This window comes from Pogoniulus pusillus, chromosome 19 (genome assembly GCF_015220805.1).
Source record: "Pogoniulus pusillus isolate bPogPus1 chromosome 19, bPogPus1.pri, whole genome shotgun sequence".
NCBI classification, from domain to species: Eukaryota; Metazoa; Chordata; class Aves; order Piciformes; family Lybiidae; genus Pogoniulus; species Pogoniulus pusillus.
In genome coordinates, this window is record NC_087282.1 from 13256564 (window position 1) to 13282069 (window position 25506).

The 25506-nt window shown below is 46.6% G+C and overlaps 1 protein-coding gene across 7 annotated transcripts in view; it reads right to left on the bottom strand.

Annotated features, from left to right (window-relative positions):
* Positions 1-770: 770 nt before the first annotated feature.
* NEXMIF (neurite extension and migration factor) overlaps positions 771-25506 on the bottom strand; it is a 201498-nt gene continuing 176762 nt past the window's right edge. For 5 of the 7 annotated variants that reach the window (XM_064159365.1, XM_064159362.1, XM_064159368.1 and 2 more), the window contains 3 exons: positions 10551-10675; positions 10314-10451; positions 771-5609 (listed from right to left, as the gene is read on the bottom strand). In XM_064159365.1, coding sequence (XP_064015435.1) covers positions 1297-5609; positions 10314-10451; positions 10551-10626 — 4527 coding nt within the window. In that variant the 5' untranslated portion in view covers positions 10627-10675 and the 3' untranslated portion in view covers positions 771-1296. Of the gene's footprint in view, positions 5610-10313; positions 10452-10550; positions 10676-12654; positions 12802-25506 lie in introns of all 7 variants that reach the window. The other 2 variants (XM_064159369.1, XM_064159363.1) reach the window with 2 other exon arrangements.

The window sequence follows — 25506 nt, forward strand, 5'->3', positions numbered from 1 at the left end:
TGTGGGTTAATAGTGCATAAACTACTGTACAACAGTATGACTTTTAAAACAGTCTTTCACAGAGAATACCAGATCAGGTTTGCTGCCAAAGAATAAAATTCCCACAATTGCAAAACTCTTCGTTTTGTTTTTTTTCAGCACTTACATTTCCAACAGGACCACAAGGCAGGTTTCAAAAAGGAACTGATGAGGAGGGGGAGGGGGGGAGAAAAAAATAAATTAAAGAAAGTGAAAGCCCTCAAAGTAAAAAAAAAAACCAAACAAACCCTAAGCCCCAAACCAAAGAACCAAAGGAAACAAAGCCCCAAAGAAGAAAGAAAGCAACATTGACCGTCTGTCTAGAAAAGGGAGTCTCTTCTTCAGAAAACCCAAAAATGTTGTTTCTGCTTTAAGAAGAATGGAGTCTGATTCCCTGCAGGAAAAAAACCAAACATTTTGATGCCATCTTAGCTCGTCTGGAGTCACCACGACGGAGGGTACGTGCTAAAGGCAGGCGGGTAGAGAAGATGCAGCTTTAGATGATGCAGGTTAGGAGATAAAACAGCAGAGGGGGCCAGAAAGCACTCAAAATTGCCACGTGAAGCTCAATTAGGATGCGAGTTTTCATTTGCAAAGTAAAGAGCCTTTTAAGTTTCAAGATCTTGGCGTTTTGTTTTGGACGCATATTTTTTTTTCCTCTCTCTCTCTCTCTCTCTCTCTCTGTGTGGTTTATTTAATACAAAAATGGTTTCCCTCCACCCCCTCACCCCTCCCCCCAAAAAAAAAGTCTTTCCTCCTCAAAATCATTACAAAGTCTAATCGCAATTATGATTTTCTTTTCCTGCCCCCCAATAAATAATTACAAAGTGAAGAAACCAAACAGCAGGGGGGAAAAAGAAAAAAAAAAAGAGTAGCCTTGTTAGTTGGTTTGTTTTTTTTTAACCCCAGCCAAGCCAGAAAATTGGTCATTCTTTTAGGTAGCTTGCAAGTAGTAAGTATGTCATGCACTTAAAAACCAGAAAAAGGAAAAAAAGAAACCCAACCAACCAAACCAAAACAAAAACATCCAATCCCAAAACCAAAAAACCAAAACTGTAAAAGGGGATCGTCTTGGTTTGTTGTTGTTGGTTTTTTTGTTTGTTTTGTATTTGTTTTGTTTCTTTTTTGTTAATTTTTTATGTTTTGTGTTTGTTTTTGTTCTTTTTTTTTTTTTTTTCATGCAACTTTTGCTTTCAGGAAGGGAAAAAAACTGAGGAACAGCAGGCTTAGCAGGCGGAAGGGAGGTTAAAGGGGCATTCCGGCCAGTTTGGTGCAGCATTACCTCAGTTTCTCAAAAGCAGCTGTCACGGGGGGGTCCTTGTGGGGCTGTTCGCGGTCCGTCCGCTTGAGTTTACAGTTCTCATCCCTCAGCGACTTGGAACTGGATTTGTGGCGGTAGAGTTTTTTATGGGTAGGTCCATTATTGCCTAAAGTGCTCAGGTTACTAAAGTTTTTATCAAAAAAGGGAGCGGGAAGGTCCGTGGTGTACCCAGCTGAGCAGTTGGGGCGAGCGGGATCGCAGGCTGCTCCTTTGCTGTTTTTGCTAGAGCCCTTGTTGTTCGACTTGTGGTTCTTGGCCGCTGCCGGCGAGCTGCCGTTTGCCTTCTTCTTTGACTCTTGGGATGTCCCTGCCAAAATTTTAAGAGTTTTCAGTTTCAGGCTGTTGGACTCTGGTGACCGGAATATGTCTGGAACGCTGTTGTGGCCAACAGGTCCCCACAAGGGCTCGATGGAGGCCATCATGAACCTCTGGACATCCGCCATTCCTGATGCGATGTTGGACAGGATGTTGGAAGGTTCCTCAAACTCCCTCTGATCATCATCCAGGAGGCTGGTGGCGTTGCCCAGGCTGGGCTCTGACCAGCCCGTGCCCCCCTCTTTTCCCAGCGCCCACTCTCCGGAGAGCCCGTTGTGCTTGCCCAGCTTCACCCCGGCTGGGCTGCAATGCTGAGTGCTCTCAGCAAGGCCTTTGGTGCTGGTGGCCATGTTGCTCAGCTGGTTGACCACCCTGCCACCAATGGCTGGAGCCTTCTCACCATTGACTCCTGCTGCATTTTTCCCTTTCCTGGTGGATTTGGGTGCCTGCCTGGAGTTTTTCCCTTGTGGTTTATCTGCTCCTTTGTTGGTTTTGGGTGATTTTTTCCGGGTGGCTTTCTGGGAAGAGCTTTGGTTTGTACCCACATTCTTGCTGGATGAACTTTTCCTCTTCGATTTTGACACTTTGCTATTGGTGCTAATTTGACCAGATGGCTCATTAAATGTTGACAAGCATGGACTCTTTTCGAGAAGGCTGACAGAATCCTCATCGTTGAACATATGGAACTGGAACTGGTGATTATTTAAAGCAAACCCATTATCTGCCTGATCCTCAGACTGCAGGACCCCACAGTTCCACTTGACCTTCTCAGAGTTGTTGAGGGCAGCCTGGGGGCTCTCCTGAAAGCCTTTCATTGTGCCCAGAGGCTTGGCATCGGAACCAGCTATCTGTGGGGACAGGTTGGGAGTGTCCGGAGGGGACATCTCTGAAAGCGACGACTGGCGGAACTTGTCAGGCGTGAAGTTGGAGATATCTAAAAGGTCTGTGGACTCCTTCAAAGGGGTGATTTCATCTATGCTCTGCTGGATCACTAGTTTGGGACTGCAGTGGGCCAAGAAATCATCATTAATATCATCCTCGCCGTCCTTTTCACAAGACTTTAAACTTAAAGAACTGTAATTGCTAGAACTAACTGACAATGAACCCACTGAATCAAAACTAATGAGCCTGCCATCGTCCGTACTCAGTGTGCCTCGCTGGAAATGGAAGCGCCCCTCTCCATTATTGAAGTGACATGACTGATAAGAATCATCAGACTGCACTTGTTGGCTCTCCGGCATGTAATTTTTTTGGTATAGCAATTTGCTGCTATTCAGATTGACTTGAGTGTATCCAGAGGTGGGGAGGCCATCTGCAGCCGTGCCGCTGCCACCACTGCCACCAAACTCGCTCGGCAGTCCGGCTGCGTCCTGCATGTCACCGGGGAAGTCCTGGCAGTTGCTGCCAGTGGCTTTGCTGACTGACCACATGCTACCGAAGCTGCTCTGCTCCATCTCCAAGTGTCCTGGTGACTGTTGCAGCTCCGATTCAGAGGGTGGGGAGAGGACGCAGCTCTGTGCCGGCTGCAGAGCTGGGAAGGGCTTTTCTGCTGGGACGATGCTGGGGAGCGAGTGCTGCTGCTGCTGCTGCTCAGAGGAATGCTGGGTGAAATATGAGATACCGGTGTTGCTCGACAAATCAGAGGCATCTAATAACGTCTGCAAATACCCTCCAGGGATCAGGGGTACATTGGTGGTGATATTAGCAGATGGCAGAGGCTTCTCTGAAGAGGAGGTGGATGGTAGGAAAGGAGAATTTTTAGCAACCTTATCCTCGTGGCACTCCGGGAGATGGGAGCTGTCTGAAGCACAGGGAATGTTTTCATCCTTCAGACATGCTGCAGAGTCCTGGTTTTCCAGTGCTGGGGAGCCCTCCGCTGTACTGGTAGCAGCTTTGATCTTCTTGCACTTCAACCTGGCTTCACTTTTGAATTTGATTCTGCGGAGTACTTTCCTCTCCGTCCCCTTGTGCTCCCGGTCCTGCGGTTTGCATTTCACGGCGGCAATGCCCGCGATGTCATGGACGTGTAGTCCGTTGGCACAGCTGGGGGTAGCGATGGCCAATGCTGGCAGCCCTTTCAGGCCTGTGTCCTCTTTGCTGCTGCAAGGCTGCTTGTGATCTGAGGAGCAAGAGCCCAGCTTGTTCACTGACTGCTCGATGGCTTTAATTCTTTGAATCCGGTGCCTGTTTGCTAGCTTGCATTTTCGCTTCCGTGGGTGAGGGAGGAATGAAGCATCTGAGCCGTTAAGATAGAAATTTTGCTTGTGGTAGAGAGATGATCTGAGCAAATTCAGCCGGCTCTGCTGCCTCTCTTGCCAGAAGCCCTTCAGTGGGGCCAGCTTCTTGTATTTGCTGAGCAGCTCTTCGTTTAGGGTAACAGTTGTCTCGTTGGCATCCACTTTGCTGAGCTTCACCAGCATATGCTTCTCCCCTTTAAACCTGTTAATGATGATGTACTTGATGATAACAGGGGGCTCCTTGCGAGAGACTTTTCGCCGTTTCTTGGGGCACCACTCATCATCATCTTCTTCCTTGGGCCCATCCGGGAGCCATTCCTTCTTGTCCACAATCTTCTCATTCTCGATGGAGTCCACATCGTACAGGTAGTCGTCGCTGTATCGCACTTTCCTCTTGGCCCGCAACCCATAGTTCTGCTGAATGAAGGAGCCAGAGTGGTCCCGGGACAGGTACCGGCTGCAGTCCTTGATATCCCGCAGCACGTCATAGGAGGACTCCGTGCAAGTGCTGTCGTCACTGAACTCCCCAGAGTCTTCCGTGGAATTCACCGAGTCCAAGAAGTGGCTCCTCTTGGAGCCGACATACTGCACCACCTCTGTGCTGTTCAAAGATTTATTTAAGGCAGCTTTCTCCTCCTCCTCGCCGTATTCTTCCTCACCGTCCTCCTCCTCCCCCCAGATGATGCCTTCCTCAGATTTGAATTGAGAAGGGTCAGTGGCACCACTGGGCCCCCTCTTCAGAGTGCTCCTGCTGTCCCTTTTGGTGCAGTTGCTGAACACACTGGGGAAGAAGTTGAACTGGGCATCTTCTTGTAGGGTGGTGGTCTTCTCCCGCACGTTGTCCTGGAAAGATTCGTATCTGATCTTTAGGGAGCAGACATCGCTTCCCAAGGTGGAGTCATCGTCATCGAACATGTAATTATCCACGTCTTCCTCAGAAAACAGATTCACAGAAAGCTCATTTTTGGAGCAGAGGTCAAGCAGCTCAATTTTACTTTCACTAATGAAAGATTCAAAATAGCCCCATTCCTGGTTGGGATTCGTTAGTAAAGGTTCCTCACCGTTGCATTTGTCTAATAGTAATCCCTCGTAATAATTTTTCTGAGTGGGGTCCTCTGAATCACTGTCAGATTTCTCTGCATCTCTTTTGTCCGCTGCCCTCGATTTATGCATAGGGAAGCTTAAAAGCTGGTCTGAAAGCAGTTGATCCCCATATCTCATGGTTTCTCCTGTGCTCATGCAGTGAATCCCTATATCAGAGACCGAACAGGTGTCATAATCCCTATTTATATCCCCCACTTTCAAGCTGATTCCCGGCTCTGCATCAATGCCATCCTTTGATTCAATAAAGCAGCCCAGACAGGTCCGGCTCGGCTGCATCAAGCAGTCACCCGTCAACGCCGACATGCCTCCGGGCTCCATCATGGTGAAAGGAGCCTTCTCGCAGTCGCCCGGCAGCGACCAGGAGCTCATGCCCTTTGTCACGCAGGACGTGAGGGAGATGGCGTGGGCAGAGGAGTCATCCGAGGTGTGCTCGGGGACATCCGTCAGCCTCAGAGGCGATGGGGGGCTCAGCAGGCAGGGCTTCTTGGAAGTCAGTTGAGGCAGGGTGCGGTGGCACACGTGGTTCTCCTTCGGAGCTGTCGTCAAGGCTGAGAACGGGACCGCGGCCTCGGCGGCGGTGCAAGGCCTCTCATCGCCGTCCAGGGCGTGTGAGTCTGGGTGAGGGGCGGGGAGAAGGGAGGCAGACAAGAGAGAAGAATAGAGAGAGTTTACTACACTGGCAGTGATGCTCTGCCTTGACAACCTGCACCCCTTCTCCCTAGGGTTTGGTGAGGACATTTCCCGACTGCTCTTTCAGGAGGTAGCAGACAGCACAGTCTTTCCCTTCTGCATCTAATTCACAGCATCATGAAATGGTTTAGGTTGGAAAGGGCTCTTCAAAGCTCATCTCCTCCAACACTCCTGCAGTCATCAGGGACATCTGCGACTAGAACAGGTTGCTCAGAGCCACAACAAACCTGACCTGGAATGGCTCCAGGGGTGGGGCATCTACCAGCTTTCTGGGCAACCTGGACCAAGGTCTCACCTTCCTCAGTGTAACAATTTTCAACCTTCTATTTAGTCCAAATCTCCCTCTTTAACTTTAAACCCATCACCCCCCTTGTTCTGCCAAGGGAAGATGATAGTCCCCAGCTTTCCTGTAGACCTCTTTGATGGAAGGGAGAGCAGCCAGCTGGAACAGTTCCAAGAGTAAATTTAAAACCCCAAACCCATCCCTTCTTTGCTGCTCACAGACACACCGTTACCTGGATACTGCCTTTCAAATCTGACAAGGCTATTAAAAAACAAAACAAGCCTCATACAAACGTTCCCATTAACACTAAAAAAATTAATGGAAAAACAAGATTCTTCAAGAAACAAAGCAACCCTCGCTGTGGGGTCTGCAGCTTACATGTACCTGACCCTGCGTTTCTGCCTGAGAATCCAAATGTTATGGCTATCCTAGGTGAGACCACACCTGCAGTGCTGTGTCCAGTTCTGGTGTCCTCAACACAAGAAATACACTGAACTGTTGCAGCAGGTCCAGAGGAGGCCACAAAGATGATCAAATGGCTGGAGCACCTCCCCTGTGGGGACAGGCTGAGAGAGTTGGGGCTGTTCAGCATGGAGAAGAGAAGGCTCCACAGACGCCATAGAGAGGCCTTTCTGTACCTGAGCAGTGCTAAAGGTGAGCTAGAAAGGGACTTTTTACAAGGGCTTGTTGTGATAGGATGAGGTAGAATGGATCAAAGCTGAAAGAGGCAAGATTTAGACTGAATATTAAAAAGGAATTTTTCACAGCAAGGGTGGTGAGACACTGGAACAGGTTGCTATGGGAGGCTGTGGATGGCCAGGCTGGACAAGGTCTTGAGCAACCTGCTCTAGTGCAAGGTGTCCCTGCCCATGGCAGGGGGTCAGAACTAAATGATCTTCAGGGTCCCTTCCAACCCAAACCATTCTATGACTCTATGACTCTTACAAACTCAGGAACCTTTTTGTCACTGACCATGCCAAGGGAACACAGGAAGCAACACAGAATTTAAAGCAATTATTGGTGGAATTATGGTGGGGTTTGCCATTCTTCCCAGTCCCCTACAAACTGCCTTGTTCATGATGTAATGTAGGGTTTTCAGCTTAAGGACTTTGTATTTTTTACCTCGTCTCGCTCTTTTATGGCAGAAGAAAGTTCTGAATATACTTTTATCTGACTTCTGCCTCAACAGACAATACAGCCCTTGAAATTTAAATCTGGTGTCTTTTCATCCACCAACATGCTCTGATATCTCTGTGTTAATAAAAATACACCAATGTCTGCATTCACACCAGCCCAGACCTCTGCCGACTCAGAGCTGAGCCCCGGGCTTCTGTAGCTGCTTACGTAGTACTCTTTGGTGGCTCCACTGAAGGTTGGAGGAAGGAGAGCAGAAGCAGTGCAGACTTTCCCAGGAGGAACAAGTGTTTTGAAATGCAAGTGGAACAAGAAATGGAGCATCCAAAGGGATCTGGCACCTATATGGCTCCTGTGACCCTCTGCAACAAGTTGGGTATTTTTCAAAGCAAGTTTCCTCCTGCATAGAATGGTGAGGGTTGGAAGGGACCTCTGGAGATCATCCAGTCCAATCCTCCTGCTAAAGCAGGGTCACCCACAGCAGTTTGTCCAGGATCACAATGTCCAGGTGGGTTTGGAATCTATCCAGAGAAGGAAACTCCATAACCTTTCTGGACAGCCTGCTCCAGGGCTCTGGCACCCCCACAGCAAAGCTTCTCTGCATGTCCATATGGAACCTCCTGGGTTCCAGTTTGTGCATGGTGCCTCTTGTCCTGTCACTGGGCACCACTGGGAAGACTGACCCCATCCTCTTGACCCCACCCTTTGGATCTCCTATCAGGCTGCTCTTTTCCAGGCTAAACAGCCCCCAGGTCTCTCAGCCTTTCCTCCTCACAGAGATGCTCCAGGCCACTCAGCACCTCTCTTGAATTAAGGACTCCAGAGCTGACCCCAGCACTGCAGGTGGAGTCTCAGCAGAGCAGAGCTGAGGAGAGGGGCAGGATCCCCTCCCTTCACTTTCTGCCCACACTGCTGGAGATGAGCCCAAGACAGGGCTGGCTCTGGGCTGGAGTGCATGGTGCCAGCTCACGTGCAGCTTTTCAAACCCCAGCAGCCCCAAGCCCTTCTCCACAGTGCTTCTCTCCAGCCCTTCATCCCCAGTATGGACTTAGACCAGGGACTATCCTGACCCAGATGCAGGACTTGCACTTGGCCTTGTTGAACCCCATGAGATTCACATGAACCCACTTCCCTCAAAAAAGGGTTAAAAACCTAAATAAAATCTGATTTTTGAGTCCCTCCCATGAGTTTTTATATCAGAAATGCAGAGGTGGTATCTTTTTTTCCTTTAAGCACCAAAACAAATTAACCAGTGCTGTTCCATTTCAGAAGGAAAAGAAAAGAAAAATCAGCTTGGAGCTGTCAGAAAACATGGAAAATGTGAGGAGAAAAGAAGAATGTCTGTGAATGCTGTAAGAGTCAAAAAAGGGGGAGGCAGAAAGCTGAAAGTCAATCTCAGATGCTGCAATGAACACGTAGAGATGCTATTATATAAGATAAACTGTCTGTGAGTGTTTCTTTAAGTTTATACTGGTGGATGTGAACTTAACTCCTGTGAAATAGCAAAACTTAATTTTCTGGGGCATATCTCACCCTAAAACCAGGCGCACTATCAGGTGATGACACTTAAAAAAAACTACAGTTAAAAAAGAAAGAGCTGGAGAAGCAAAAACACTTTCCCTGGTACAACTCAACAGTCATCCAAAAAGCACACTGGGTGAAAAACTACTGACCCATCCTGCTGTCAGTCAGCTCTGAAGGGAGCCTAGTCCCTAAATGGGCACTGCAGCAGCCCAAGGGCTGCTCTGGATTCACTGCAGCCAGCACCTGGTGAGAGAAGGCAAAGAGCATCAGCCCCATCCCCAGTGCCATCAACAGGGAGGTGGTGGCATCAAAGCTACTTGTTGGCTCAGCACTTCGGATTCAGCAACAACTCCCACACAAGCATGTTTAATTAAAGCACTTTTAAAGCCTTGTTTAACTGAATTTCAGGGCAGTGCTATCAGGTTCTAGAAATCAACCATCTTTACTGAGCAGGTAAGGGTTTATTTTACTGCCTATTAGATTAGACAAGGAGACCACGGCTAGAAGATCTCCTCAGAACTCCAGGAGCTGTCTTCAGCTGCAGCTTTACCATGTGTAGCCACAAAGGAGATGGGCTGACAAAGAGAGATACCTCCAAAATGACATCACAGAGGCATCACAAGCATATACTTCACCTGTCTCCAGCATATTGTGGGGTACTCACGGGCACCCATGTAGTCTGAAGTTGCTCCAAATTTCTGGTAATGAATAAAACCAACATTTGCCTTTATGCACCTTGGTTTGAGATGACAGAACCACAGAATGGTAATAACTGGAAGGGTTCTCTGGAGATATCTAATCAAACCCTCCTGCTGAAACAGGTTTGCCTAGATCAGGTTGCACAGGAACACATCCAGATGGGTTTTGAAAGTCTCTAGAGGAGACTCCACAACCTCACTGAGCAGTCCATTCCAATGCTCCATCACCCTCTGAACAGGAGGATTTGAACATGGAAGATGTCAAAGGACCAAGTCCTTGATATACAAGAGGGTCAAACTGACAGAATCTCCCTCTAAGATATATAGGCCAATACAATACATCTAAAAAGCCATGAAATTAAATCTAAAAGCATGGTGAAGAAATAAAAAGTGAAGTTCTGCCCCAGTGCTGGGATACCACTGTGTTGACTGTGGCAACTAAAGTTCAAGTGACTTGAGGAGGCACTCAAAGGCACATTTACTTCAGTCAGGTTTTCAGGCAGCAGAGTGCTGTTACTCTGACATACTGCTCCCAAGTTAGTGCTTTTTGAAAGCAGATATGGAATTGATTAAACAGACAAAGTGAGGTATTCCGGGCAGCCTGCTGGAGAGGGCTGATCCCCACCGATGTCAATGGAAGCTGGAATTAGTGAGGGTTGCCAGTGGCACCTCTGTGGTGTTACAGGCCAAGGGATCCCCTGTGCTGGCTGATGTGCAACACAGAAAAGCTACACTGAGCTCACAAGCCCAGCCTCCCCTTTCCATGGGCGCTAAACTGGGTTTATTTCTTTTACCCAACCTCTAATTTTTCCCCAGTTGCTTGGGACTAAGCATCCTTCAGTCTAATTTTGATGAGATTTTCAAGTGGGTTTGTAAGTAATTGCAAAGAGAGGGAAAGAATCCCAACAGACAGAGTTGCTACATAGTCTTGTGTGATGGCTTTTCCCCTAAGAAACCAACCTAAAATCCATAATTCAAACCGCACGTACTCGTAAACATCTCCAACCATGCATATGCATGGGCAAAAGCGATCCTTGGTAAGACCTTAGAAGGTGTAGATTCAGAGCTGGAGTGACATCTGTGCAGCAAATGCCCATTTACCCTGCTGCTCCACGTGGCAGAGATACCTGCAAACAGCCAAAATTACATACACGGAAGGAATTAGGAGAAGAAGTTGGCTTGCAAGTTGTCGCTGCTCCCTCATGTACTGTAATTAAGTTCCTTACCATTTTCTTTCACCCCATTAATCAGGATAGTTTCTTGGTCTTCTGAGGCACAATCCTGCTCTTGTTGGTCATCCATCAATTTAACCTCTTTCTGTTCACTCCATGCCCCACTGCATCTGGCCAACCTGCGCATTTCCAGAAACATAACCACAGTCAGTGCAATTCCCGGGATCGGCTCACGGAACCGTGAATGAAAAATAACAACAAGAAAAAAACTCTTGGCACAGCCTCCAGTGCTGCCCTCGCCCTTCTCAAGAGGACAAAGACTATTTATTTAGGCTACTGCATTTTCACTTTTCACCTCTGAGAGCCAAGTCTGATGTATTTGGGTGAGGTTGAAATGCTATACATCACCATTTCCTTCCCCAAAGTCCTTTAGAAGGTGGAGTGGTGCTCTGTACCTCCCTTCACATCACCCAAATCTGCAAAAGCAGGTAAGCATTGTGAGCTCCAGATGGATGACTAAAGGCATGAAGAGGAGAGGACTTACTCCAAGCCCCCCCAGATGATTTGTTGTTCAGACAACAGCAACTCTGCTTGGAGTTAGAAGAGGAACATAGAGATCCCAAGTGACAACAGCTCATCCTAGCTACCACCTATTGCTCCAATCTTCCAAGTGCTGGCAGATATGAAAAACTTCCCCAAAAGGAAAAAAAAAATCTCTAATCTCATTCTTTTTGCAAAACACTTCAGCATAAGAAGTCCTGCACTGGAAGCCTCGTTCCTTTGACACCTACCAACACCTGTGCTTCATGCACTGGGTAAAGTTTCATTTTGGTTATACAACCACCAGCTGAGGCTGACTGGACTTGATGGTACTTCTCCAAAACAACAAAACCAAAATCAGGATCCAGCCCAGGTTTTCTCCCTTCCTCCACTGAAGACCCCCACAATCATGTGCCTAAGAAGAGGGTAAGACGTGGCTGAGTCCATGCTCATGGGTGGCACAGAGCGACCCTCATGAGTGCTCCCAACACTCCACCTCTTTGACTACAAATTCAACTCACAATCTATATTTTTTCCTTCTGGCAACCGCAACTCAACTTTTTCTCCCTCACAGAACAGGGTCTAGACTGCAGCATTGTTTTGGGTGATTTTTGTGTATGGGGAATTCTGTGTGTTTGGTTTTGGTGCATTTCTTTAAAATCACCATTTGTCAATATCTGATCTTCCCACTGCATTCTCTGCCCTGGGTTCAGCAACTGCAGTTCATTCATATTCAGATTTGCAGTGGAGTCCTCTTAATTAACGCGAAATCTTTACAACCGTCTTAGCAAGTGAAACCTTCACTGAACTTAAAGATGTTGTGCCACCGAGAGCAAGATAAGAATAACAAGCATCAGTAACTCAATTCCTTTGCATATTCAGAGGAATTCTGAACCAATCCTGAGAGTTTTAGCTTTCATGCAAATCTGTATTTCAAAGCTCTCACCACGCCAAGTCGGTTTGCTGCAGTAAGACTCTTCTCTCCTACCAGCACCCGCACCCTCCCCACCACCCTGGGCCCCCACAGAGGCTGAGCAAAGCTCCAGCAGAAGCATCACTGATGTGTTCTATCAGGAATGACTCAAAATGTCACAGAAAGCACAGCTCAGGCAGCCTTGGGAGTTATCTCCATGCAACTGGAAGAAGATTAACTTCCAAGTGTGAAAGCTGCTCTGTGTTTTCCACTAAGTCTACAACTTCATGCCTCCTTGATTGTATCTCCTGCCTATTAAATATATCTTAATTAGTAGAAATATTAATAAATTAAGTTTTTAAAATACCTATTAATGACAATATTAATAAAATATCTTAAGCCTCAGGAGAAACAGAGGCTCCTCAGGAGACCACAGAACCACCACCAGTCCCACACATGGGCCAGCATCACTTCTGGAGAGGAGGTTGTTTGCTGCCTGATGAAGCTCCAAGAGAAGGGAAAGCTGAGTTAAGTAAGGAGCTTCAACAGGCTGTCACATGGTAGATGTGGTTTGCACACTCTTATGGTTTGCCAGGTAGAACAGAAACATGCAAAGATCTTCCACTTCAACTGGCCATGGGCAGGTAGAGTTGAGTGAGGGTGCATTTGGTGAGGCACTTTTACAGATGTGAACCTGTTGCTCACTTTCAATTCACTCAGTGTAGATGGTGGGACCATCATCTTCATTGTACAGAAGGTTATAATCAGTGTTTCTGTATGCTGTGATCTCCATCATCTTTCTGAAGTGCAGAGGCAGTGCTCTGAGAGAGGCTTATCCATGCATGGTCACCACTAGATACAAAAAAAAGAAAAAGAGGAGAAGCTCCATCACTGCACTTTGCTTGGGCTGTCTGCAGCTGAGGGGCTTCAGCATTCAGAGCCTATGTCCACAATTTATCCTACTATGTTCATCCTTATTGACACTGCTGGTTGACCAGAACCTTGTGGTAAGGCATACAGCAGCTTCTGGGTTCCATGAAATGGACCTGCTTTGGTTTGGTCCGAACCTGTTGTCCTCCAAAGGACAGACCAAATGTACTTCCAGAATCATGGTCTAAAAAGGACTTGACGTATGACCATCACACTTGGCAGTGCTGGATCAATGACTGGACTTCAATCTTAAAGGTCATTTCCAACCTAAGTGATTCCATGAATTAATTATTTAATAGTATTTGTATTCACAGGAGAGCCATGGCAAGATTTGAAGGTGGCCAAGCATGGCAGCCAAATGAGGGCAGTACTGAACTTCTCGTTCCTCGATGTTTCACAGAACTGCAGAATCGCCGTGGCTGGAAAAGACCTCTAAGATCATGAAGTGCAACCACTGTCTAACCTATGAGTGCCACTACTACACCTTATCCTTGAGCACTTTGTCTAGACATCTTTTAACTATGTCCAGTGATGGCAATCCAACCATTTTCCTGGGCAGCCTGTGCCAGTTTTTGATAATCCTTTTGGTAGAGAAGTTTTTCCTTATGTCCAACCTAAACCTCCCCTGGTGCAACTTGATACCAATTCCTCTTATCCTGTCAGCTGTGACTTGTGAGAAGAGATCATCATCCATCTCCAAGTGGCCTCCTTTCAGATAGTCATAGAGAGCAGGAAGGCCCTCGGCCTCCTTTTCCCCAGGCTGAACAACCCCAGTTCCCTCAGCTGCTCCTCACCAGACCTCTTCTCCAGACCTTTCACCCATTTTGTTGTCCTTCTTTGGACTTGCACCAGCACCTCAGCATCTCCAACCCACAGGAACCAAGCTGCAGGGTAAGAGCTGATCCAGTAGAAAGCTTCAACCTGCCAGTCAGATCTTTGGTTTACCAGTATGACAAGCTGGCAGTGTTAGGCTCAGAAGCATAAGCATGGCTCTGCTAACCTGAGTTTTGCCCAGGTGCACTGGTTTAGAGTGACTGAGGTTAAAATGCCCCATGTGGCCTGTTTTACCATAATCCCTAAGGTCTGGCAATGAATAAAACACCAAACAAAAGCAGAAGCAATAATTCTCCAATAGTGCAAATTTGTCACTTCTAGCCTACATAGCATGTCCAGAGAGAAAACAACACAGACAAAAAAGCAGGAGTGAGCTCACCAAGACCCCAAGCGTTTTAGAGATGGCATCATCCTATTACTGCTGGGATTTCATAATCAGAGAAAGGTTTGAGTGGGAAGGGACCTTTAAAGATCATCTAGTCTAATCCTCTTGCACTCAGCAGGGACATCTTCAACTAGAGCAGGTTGCTCAGAGCAGCCCAAAATAACCTGGCCTGGAATAGTCCCAAGGATGGGACAACCTCTCTGAGCAACCTGAGCCAGAGTCTCACCAACCTCATTGCAAACAGTTTCTTCCTTCTCTCCAGTATAAATCTCCATTGTTTGGTTCAAACCATCACCCTTTGTCCTGTCACAACAGGCCCTGCTCATAAGATTGTCCCCATCTCTTGACTGACCCCTTTAAGTAACATCTCCCCCTTCACAGTTCCTGCACATCAGCATCACATTGTTGAAGCTTTGTAGACTCTTCTCAAACAGAGGAGAAAAAAAAATATCTACCAGGTGAAAACAAAGAGTCTCCTAGACTGACTGAAAGGCCACCTACACATCCAGGATTTAGGAGAGATGGACAAGATTATGGGCTAGTGACAACTGCTCCATAATGAAAGTTGCAGGAGTGTTTTGGCTTAAAGCTGAAGAAACAAAAGGTCGCTAGACCTCACCCAGCGTGCCAGCTCCTGTTTCCTCACAGCTTGTGCATAGCGAGGACTTTCATCTGTTGCAGATTGATGGAGAGGGAGTATCCAAAGTGAAGGAAAATCTTTTTATGGAGAAGTGGGGGTAGAAAGAGAAGAAGAGGAAGATGTGGCTTTTTTTCCCCCCTGCAGAGTTATGAATAAGCGCAGGTGTTCTCTGGGTGAGGTTGTAGCTCTCAGAAAATAGAGCTTTAGAGAAATTAATTACATGTCAGAGCCTCTGACAGGTCTTTTAAGAATTATGATACTTTTGAATGAAAACATTATATACTTAAAAAGAAATACCATGTAAATGTCTCTGAGATATTTACATTCAGAGGAGTAATAGTAGGAAAGAATTCAGGTCTATCTGTGGTAGGAAGGATGCTGAACATGCAGTGAGTGCTCTTCCTAACAACGCCAGCTCCTGCCCTTGCAGGACTTCATTAACTCCTCTGCAGAAGCACAAAACAGAGTTCAGGGGCATCTGCCAGGACTCAGCTGTGAGCAGAAACACAACAATGCTCTTCCAAAGAGCCAGACTCTCTTCTCTCACCCCACAAGGCTGCAGCCCTGAGCCCACAGCTCATCTCTAAAGCAAGGCCATCAAACCACACATCTCCTGCTGCACTGAGCAGGCAGCAAGACCTCAGCAGAGCAAAATCTCCATGTGTTTTTCCTGTCTGGGTTTGGGGTTCTTTTCAGCCCTCACAAAACCCGGGCAGAGTACAGGACAAAGACCCTCCCCCATGAAGAAACCTTGCAGTGATACCAGGCTGACTGTTCACTCACATTTTCCTGCTAGATTCTGAAATTCCCAAATGCCTTTTATTTCAGGGGCTCCATTTGATCCCATTGGTGAGGGTGGGCACATGAGATAAAGGGACAAGAGACGGAGAAATGCAATTTCAGAATAACGTTGGTTGGCAGAGAGCTTTAAGATCATTGAGTCCAACTGTTAACCCAGCTCTGCCAGGTAACCACTATACCATGTGCCTCAGCACCACATCTACACTGCTTTTCAGTCTCTCCAGTGATAGGGACTCCACCACTGCCTTGAGAAGCCTGGGCCAGGCGTTGACAACTCCTCTGGGGAAGAAATTGTTCCATATGTGCAACCTAAACCTTCCCTGGTCCAACTTGAGAGTATCTCCTATTGTCCTGTCACCTGTTTCTTGGGAGAAGAACTCACTCCCGACCTGGCCGCAGCCTCCTTTCAGGGAGTTGTAGAGGACAAGTAAATCTCTCCTCAATATCCTTTTCTCCAAGCTGAACAATCCCAGGTCCTGCAGCTGCTCCTCCCCAGACCTGTTTCCTAAACCCTTCACCAGCTTCTTGCCCTTCTCTCGACCCCCTCCAGCACCTCAATGTCCTTCTTGGAGCGAGAGGCTGAAAAGTTACCCCAGTATTTGAGGTATGGTCTCACCAGTGCCCAATACAGGGAGACAATCCCTGCCTTGGTCCTGCTGGCCACACTATTCCTGATCCAGGTCAGGATGCTGGTGGCCTTCTTTGCCACCTGGGCAGACAGTGGTGCATCTTTAGCTGGCTGTCACCTGCACCCCCAGGTCCTTTTCTACTAGCAGTTTCCGGTCACTGTGCCCCAAGCCTGGAGTGTTCACTGGGTCATTATGACCCAAGTGCAGGACCCAGCACTTGGTCCTTGTTCAACCTTGTACCACTCACCTTGGACCATCCAGATCCCTCTATAGGTCCACCATACCCTCAAGCAGATCGCTGCTTGCACCCAGTTTGGTGCCATCTGCAAAGTTACTGAGGTAGCTCTCAATCCCCTTATCCACATCATTGATAAAGAAGGCTTTTGTGGGTGAACCTCAGCAGGGAAATACCTAAAACCCTTGATGAGGGTGAGATTTGATAGAGGCAGTGTTAGCTGAGAATAGGTTCAATGACCCAGGTATATATACACAGATAAAGGCCTCCAATTAGGAATAAATTTGAGGGAGAAAAAATGACGTTGGAAAAAAAAAGAGAAAAGCTTGCAGAGAAAATGGAGAACACAAAACCCATGAAAAGAAGAAACAATTTAAGAAGTGGTGTGTTCCCAGAAGGTGTAAAGGATGGCTGGCTGGTTAATATTCATGGCAAGCCTCCACTTCTTCCTCAGCTGAAAGCAGATGCAACAATTACAGCAGAGCCTGAGCCCCAACTCCAGCAGACCCCCAGATATGACATTAAGAGCAGACTATTTTACAGCCAACTCTGAAATCAGTGACAGCTTCTGACCTTACTCTGGGAGGACATAAGGTGCAAGTGTTTCAAGACCTGTCACAAACAACTTTAAGGGAAAAGGAAGGAAGTGAATGAAATTATAGCCTTCCTGACAAAGCACAGGTAAAACAGAGAAGGAGCTTTCTCTCTGAGCACATTCAAGAACAGCAGTGTATCAGGAAGGGAAAAAGGCAGCAATTAAAATCCTTGAGAAGCTGAAATGCATGAGGAAATGTATGAAACATGGTGTGGTGCTGCATGACACTGAAGTGTGTGAGGGAAAGGAGCTGCTGAACCCCCAAAAAAGAGTACCAAAATGCAAAGAGAATTGCACCCTCCTGGCTTCAGTAAACAAGAGCGTGACCAGCAGGTCAAGGGACATTCTACTCCCCCTCTGCTCTGCCCTAGAGAGGCCATGGCTGGAGTACTGTGTCCCGTTCTGGGCTCTCCAGTTCAAAAGACACAGGGAACTACTGGAGAGAGTCCAACAGAGACTAAGAAGACACTGAGGGGCCTGCAGCATCTCTGTGAGGAGGAAAGGCTGAGAACCCTGGGGCTGTTGAGCTCAGAGAGGAGCAGCCTGAGGGGAGATCTGCTCAATCCTCAGCAAGAGCTAAAGGGCAGGGGAGGCAAGGGGTTGGAGCCATTCTCTCTTCAGTGATGCAGGACAAGGGGCAACGGGCACAACCTGGAACCCAGGAGGTTCCATCAGAACAGGAGGGAAAACTGTTTTGCTGTGAGTGTGTCTGAGCCCTGGAGCAGGCTGTCCAGAGAGGTTGTGGAATTTCCTTCTCTGGAGAGATTCCAAACCCACCTGGACTTTGTAATCCTGGGCAAGCTGCTGTGGGTGACCCTGTTTTAGCAAGGGGTTGGACTGGATGGTCTCCAGAGGTCCCTTCCAAACACCATCATGTTGGGATGATGTGATCATTGCACTAGGAATGTGCAAGAGACAGGTGTGAGGTGGGGCAGATATCTAGAGAGAGTGAGAACCTCCTGGGGAAAATAAAAGCCCGAGTGTTAATGCAGAGAACAGAGCTTGAGAAAATGGGAGCAAAATGGATGGGCTGAGTCTAAAAGCAAAGAACACCTGCTTTGGATGAACACAACTCAACACTATGTCCCCAGAAGATGGTTGTCAAAGATCTGCTAGGAAGTTGTTGGCTCAAGTAAGAAAGAATTAAATATCCCTTTGCAGCAGACAAAAGGAGGAGTTCGGGTAGACTCATGAGGATTTCAGGGAGCACACTTGATTTTAGGGCCAAGAAGCAGAAAGGGGACTCCTGGCTATCAAGAGCAAGGGAGGAGGCTATTAAGATGAATGGGTGGCTCTCTTTTAGGCCAGTCTCTCTCATTTTATACAAGGAGGAGGAAATGAAGCAGTAATTAGTGTCACCAAGCAGGTAGTTATGAAAAGCACTGGCAGGCTGAGGGACAGGCTTTCACCTGCTGAAAATGAGAAAGAATACAAACTTGGGTTTAGCTGTGATGGCCTCAAGTAAGAACATTTCTACAATTATCACAGAAAGTGAACAGCCTTTTCCAAAGACAGATGGTTCCACAACTGACGACAGACAGACCTAGCATTAAGCCATCAGTGCAAGCCTATTAAAAACATCAGTGATGAAACCTGTCACAGGTACAGCTGCCACCTTGCTCCCCAGGACAGCATTGTAATTTTATGAGCTAAATACATTCTTTCTGTCGTAGCAGGCAGGCTGGTGGATGAATATTTCTGGTCCACCCTAACCAAAGGTCACCACAGAAGACAATTAGCAGCAGCTCTCCAGCCAGGGTAACATCCTTCTTTTTACAGCTGATTAGGATTACTACTTTATTTAGACAAGCAGAAGTTATCTTCATGGGATAGGTTGAGGGGAAAGCAGGATTTTAGGGATATCCTCAACTTAGCTCCAAGAGTGGAGGAAAAGGGGGTATATGTCTGAAAGGAGAATCCTAATCTCATCACTCCATGGCACAGACAGGTATTTTAGGACTTGATACACTCCACATAGCTCTGTGAGAGTCTCTTATTTTCTAGCAGGCCTGACTTCAGTAGATGGGAACTCAAATATAACCAATACTTGGGAATAGCACACATCTGCCCTATGCTGCTTCTCAGCACAAGATATATATGAATATCTACAGGTGTACCTAAGAGCAAATCTGTAAATTCTTATGGGAGACCATGAGGAGAGTGAGTAGTTCACTAACAAAGCTTATTAACAGATCATAAGACCACAAACCACCACCAGCAGAAATATGGTGAAGAGCAAAACAAGAGCTAGACTAGAGTAGCCCAGGATTAAGATCTCTCCAACCCCAGGGCTCGAAACCTGGCAGAATGGTTCCAGAACACCATTCAGTACTGGAAATTAGAGGTAAAGTGTCTGTTGTGTGAATTAATAAAGCACATAAACGTATCCTCTGTAACTAATCCAGGTAAGCCAAAGAGAGATAAAAAACTTGTCAATCCTCTTTGAAAGAGATCCTAAGGAATACAGGTGCTTCACTTGGGAGAGAAAATAGACTCCTTTGGACAACTTTAAAAGGGATCTCTTCTCCCAGCTGTCTATTTTAACTTGTGTGAAAGGTAAAACTCTGCCTCAGCCAGAACCAAGAAAGTCCTTAAATGCCCCCCAAGGAAGGGGGAAGCAGACCTTGCTACTTAGCCAAAGACTGATCAGCAAACAGATCCACAAGGGTTTACAGATGGATTTTAAGGGCTCTAAAATGTTTTAATGTCTCTAATTAATTAGATTATACATGGAAGAGAATCCCCTCCCACTGGAAGAGACTGACAGAGCTGTAGCACACATATGGGTGACAGGCTGTACCAACTTTGTGCCCTATGAACTCACTTGATCAATAGACATCAATGCTGAGTATTGGCCATCATGCTGGCAGACGACATCCAAGTTGGTTGGGTGACTCCTTATGACTCAGGATTCATTGCAGGCAAACTGCTGATAAAATTAAGAGGGCACTTAATGCACTACAGGAGTGCTACAGGAATAACATTCAAGATACCAGAGCAAAGCCTAAAGCCAAGCTGAATGGAAAAAGGACCCAGACTGAACTGAAAGGGGCCAGACTCTTCCCAGTGGTGTCCAGTAACAGGACAAGGGGCAACGGGCACAACCTGGAACCCAGGAGGTTCCATCAGAACAGGAGGAGAAAGTCCTTTGATGTGGGGGTGCCTGTGCCCTGCAGCAGGCTGCCCAGAGAGCACTGTGGAGCCTCCTTCTCTGGAGAGCTTCCAAACCCACCTGGGTATTGTGATCCTGGGCAAGCTGCTATGGGTATCCCTGCTTTAGCAGAGAGGTTGGATGGTTGGACTACCTTCCAAGCCCCACCATGCTGGGATTTGGTGATTTCCTAGAGCTACAGCAAAGAAAAGTGAGTCCTGACCTTCACAACTTCTTAAAGCTCCCTGTCAGAAATATCCTCTTCTCCTCCTTGTTATCTGCCAGGCTTAAAAAAAGGTAAAAAAAAAAAAGAAGATTTTTTTTTCTCTCTCTACAAATTGGTAATATATTAAAGTTTGGGCAAAGGAGCACAATTATGCCAGCTGGTGCTGGAGGAAGATGTGAAAGCTCATCAGGATATTTGCAGTAACCCTAGCGGGGTAAACATTTCTCTTTTGTAATATCTTCAAATTAGAAATTTTATAAGAAAAGAAAGAGAAATCTTAGCAAAGCTCATTTGTCTCTTATTAGCAATTAGCCAGCACAGACTCAGAATAAAAAGTGTTAATTTCTAAAGTACACATAATTTTCATAAAAGCACAGGCAGGAAAAACAAACAAGTGAGTGCTTGGCTTAGGGACAGGAAGAAATTAAGCAGGAGCAATGGAAGGCAGGGCTCATTCCTCCTGTATTGCTGCTGCTTCAAGGATAAACTGCTAAAAGGCTGGTTTTGAGAAACCAAGGAAAGCAAATTGTTAGAAAGCAGCCAAAAGAACAGGAGGAGAAAATTCTTTGGTGTGAGGGTGCCAGAGCCCTCGAGCAGGCTGTCCAGAGGGGTTGTGGAGTCTCTTTTTCTGGAGAGATTCCAAAGCCACCTGGACATTGTGATCCTGAATGAGCTGCTGTGGGTGACCCTGTTTTAGCAGGTGGGTTGGACTGGATGATCCTAAGAGATCTCTTCCAAACCCCACCATAGCAGGGTTCTATGATTCTGTGAAAGAATAATAGAAAGCCAGGTTGGAAGGGACCTCAAGGACTATCTGGTCCAAACTTTCTAGGTTGAAATGAGCTGGCCCAGCACCCTGTCAAGCTGAGTGTTAACTCTGACTAATGTGGGGGAACCCACTGCTTCCCCTGGCAGATTATTCCAATGTCTAACTGTTCTTATGGGAAACTTTTTCACCAGGAGTCCAATTAGAATCTTCCCAGGAGTAACTTGTTCCCATTGCCCTTTGTCTTTTCCATCTGACTCCTTGTAAAAAGAAAGTCTCCATCCTCCTGGTAGCCACCTTTTAGGTACTCATACATGGTTATGAGGTCTTCCCTAAGCCTTCTCTTCTCAAGGCTAAACAAACCCATTTCTCTCAGCCTTTCTTCATATGGCAGGTCTCCCAGTCCTCTGATCGTTCAGAGGTGAGAGACCGCTCCCCAGAAATGGGTGACATTCCTCATGGATGTGGAAGACAAAGATCCCTTAGCTACCAAATCCAAGTTCCTACCCAGATGCTTCAAATACTCATGAACAACTTGAAGTTTTATCAGGATGTTTCTGTTTCATACAGGGCTAAGTGATGCTACTGATAGCAGATGGGCTCTTGCATACGATTTCCTTTTTAAACCTTCAGCTCAATGCAACTCCTTGTGCTGGGGAGGGAAAGCCTGTGCTTTTAGCTCCAGAGCACGAGGACAAAGTTACTTCTCTTCACTTCCTTTTGCTTTCAAAACCTTTAATTACACAACTGGGGAGCAGGTCTTAAATACATCATCATCATCACCATCATCATTTTCCTCTCAGGGTATTGGGTGTATTGGGTGTGCCAGGCGAGTTGCATCTAGAAGTGACTTACATTTAACAGAATCTGCAGAGTACCTACTGACTTACACATATTTTCATGACAGAGTGAGTAGTTTCCTATAGCTGACACAGCTGGACCACCAAATTTTTACAGGTAAAACTGTTTCATGCTCTTATCCCATGATGTGCATCTGAAGGAGCCAAGGCGTTTGGCTGGAAAGGGAATAAAGGTAGGGAGGAAAAGCAAATGATCAAAACACTTATCACACTGAGAAAAGAACTTATTAGACCTGAGAAGGAGTTTGAATTGATGACAATTATAAGCTACCATACATTTTTAGCTAATAATTGAGGAAAAAAGGATGAATTATTTGAGGGATAATATGTGATCATTTATTTAAGGACTTATTCTAACATACACTGGAGGAAGCAGAGTTAAGGGCATATGAACACCTTAACACTTACCCTTCTGGATGGTTATACTTTGCAGAGATCTAATTGCACTGCTCTAATATTTAGATTTAAAATACAATTTAGTTTTAAAAGCATAGAATCAGCCAGGTTGGAAGAGACCTCCAAGATCATCCACTCCAACCTAGCACCCAGCCCTAGCCAGTCAACTAGACCATGGCACTAAGTGCCTCATCCAGGCTTTGCTTCAACACCTCCAGGCACGGCGACTCCACCACCTCCCTGGGCAGCTCATTCCAATGCCAATAACTCTCCCTGTGAAGAACTTCCTCCTAACATCCAGCCTAGACCTACCCTGGCACAACTTGAGACTGTGTCTCCTCATTCTGTTGCTGGTTGCCTGGCAGAAGAGACCAACCCCCACTTGGTTACAGCCTCCCTTCAGGTAGTTGCAGACAGCAATGAGGTCTGCTCTAAGCCTCCTCCTCTGCAGGCTAAACACCCCCAGCTTCCTCAGCCTCTCCTCATAGGGCTGTGTTCCAGGCCTCTCAGCAGCTTCATTGCCCTTCTCTGGACACATATCAGTATCTCAACATCACTTTTGAATTGGAGGAGCCCAGAACTGGACACAGCCCTCAAGCTGTGGCTTGAGCAGTACTTAGTAAAGGGGAAGAATAAAATCTCTTGTCCTACTGACCACACTGTTCTTGATACTGGCCAGGATGCTGTTGGCAGCAGCTGATTTGTTTTAGAGGGTTCCTGCATCTATAGAATCATAGAAGTGTTTTGGTTGGAACAGACCTCTACGATCATCGATTCCAACTGTCAACCCAACACTAAACCATCTCCCAGAGTGCCATGGCCACGTGATTTTTGAACACTTACAGGGATAGTGACTCCACCACGTCCCTGGGCAACCTCTTCCAATGTCTGACCAAAGTCAGACCATTTTCCAAGTCCGTTTACACACACTCTACATCTGCACCACTTTCCTGCTCACGTCTAATAAATCTGCCAACATTTGCCTTTGAGAACTAGTTCATTTATTTAACATTCCCAGCCAGCTCCATCCCACTTGCCTCAGCAGTTCACCCCATTAGATGAAAATGTCAGTTAAATATAAAATCACATCTCTTCATTTTCCCTTGGAAAGATTTTGGGATCTGCCAAACGCTGAAGGGGATTCCTGGTGGCAAAATCCTGCATTAAGAGAGACTGCAGCTCCTAAGATATCAGCCCAAATCCCCACTCGTATCCAGGTGACAATCTGGAATGCTGATATTTAAGAGGAAAAATATCTGGACAGCTGCCCCAGCTCCCTGGGAAGCAATGTTTAGTTAAAGTCTTGGATATCACTGAAAGAAGATGTGGAGATGTCACACTGTGGCTGAAGCATATTTTCAAGTGCTGAATTATTCACCCGTGACTCTCAGATGTGAAATCCAAATGCTCCGGCACTGCCCTGGCTTTAGACAATGTCTAATTCCTTTCTGTGCCACTGCAGGGTCTCTTCATCAGCTTTCTTTCATCTATAATCACAGCCAGGTCATGGATTATTAGTCATATTCACTGCAGAATTCAAACCTCACTACACCAATCAACCAGCCTGGGACTCCCAAAACGTTCCTCCTGCATTAATAACCGCACAGCTCACCACCACACTGGAGAACCCCAATGATCGTGGTGCTGGGTTATGGGGGTCCAGCAGGACCATGGCAGCTCTCTTCACCTTATACCAGGCACTGGTGAAACCACACCTCGAATACTGGTGTCAGTTTTAGGCTTCTCACTCTAAGAAGGACACTGAGAAGTTGGAGCTGGTCCAGAGAAGGGCAAAGAAGCTGGTGAAGGGTCTGGAGAACAGGTCTGGCGAGAAGCAGCTGAGGGAACTGGGCTTGTTCTGCCTGGAGAAAAGGCTAAGAGAAGACCTTCTGGTTCTCTGCAACTCCCTTAAAAGGAGATTGAAGGCAGGTGGGGGTTGGTTTCTTCTCACAAGGAACAAATATGTATCTGTATATTAGGAAGATGTGTATCTCTCTATTATATTATTATCTTTTCTGCAAGAAGGGTCAGGCATTGGAACAGGCTACTTGCTCAGTAGGTAGAGTCACGACCCCTGCAAGTTCTCAAGAAATGGGTGGATATGGCACTTTGGGACATGGTTTAGTGGCTGTGGTGGTCTCAGTTGAAGGTTGGCCTCCATGATCTTAAAGGTCTTTTCCAACCAACACAACTCTCTGATTCTAAACTGAACAGGATGTTCTGTCTGTGGCCTCACTGGCACTGATGGTGCTGACCTTGATACAACCCAGCATTCCACTGCTTTTTGGTTAACCTTTTCAAAGCCCACAGGAAGTCAGCATGTTTCCCAGGTCCTTCTCCAGGCAAATATCACCAGAATTAAAACCTAAAATCCTAAACAAAGGCATTTATCCAGCTTTTGCTGGAGGGGTTACTCTGCATATTGAGCCACATGGCTGCAATTGTTTCGTCAGGAGGACCTCAGTTATGTTCACCACGTTAACGAGTCTTGGAAAACAGGAGGAAAAAAAGTACTACAAGCAATGCTGCAGAGAAGATAAATAGGTAAACATCCTATGCCTGACATTAGTTAATACATCATGGCTTTATTCACTTAGGGCAGCTGTGAAATCAATTCTTCACTAAAAATAAAAAATTTGTAGCCAAATCTGCTCTCACTCCGTGGGTGAGGCAAGGAAGGATGTCACGGGGAGGGGAGTGGTGGCTTTGCTTGGCATTCTGCAGCTGATGGTTTTTGTTTGCCTAATGCAAAGCCCTGCTAAGTACTTTGCTTTCCTCAGAATGAATCATAGAATCACAGAACCGTTTGGCTTAGAAGAGACCTTCAAGATCATCTGGTTCCAACCCAGCCTTGAATACCTCCAGGGAGAGGACATCCACAACCTCCCTGGGCAACCTGTTCCAGTGTCTCATCATCCTCACTGTTAGGCATTTCCTCCTAATCTCCAGTCAAAATTTCCCCTCTTCCAGCTCAAAGCCACTGCTCACCTCTACAAGCCCTTGCAAAAAGTTCCTCTCCAGCTCTCCTGCATCCCTCTTCAGGTACTGGAAGACTGCTGTAAGATCTCCCTGAAGCCTTCTCTTCTTCAGGTTGAACAAGCCCTACTCT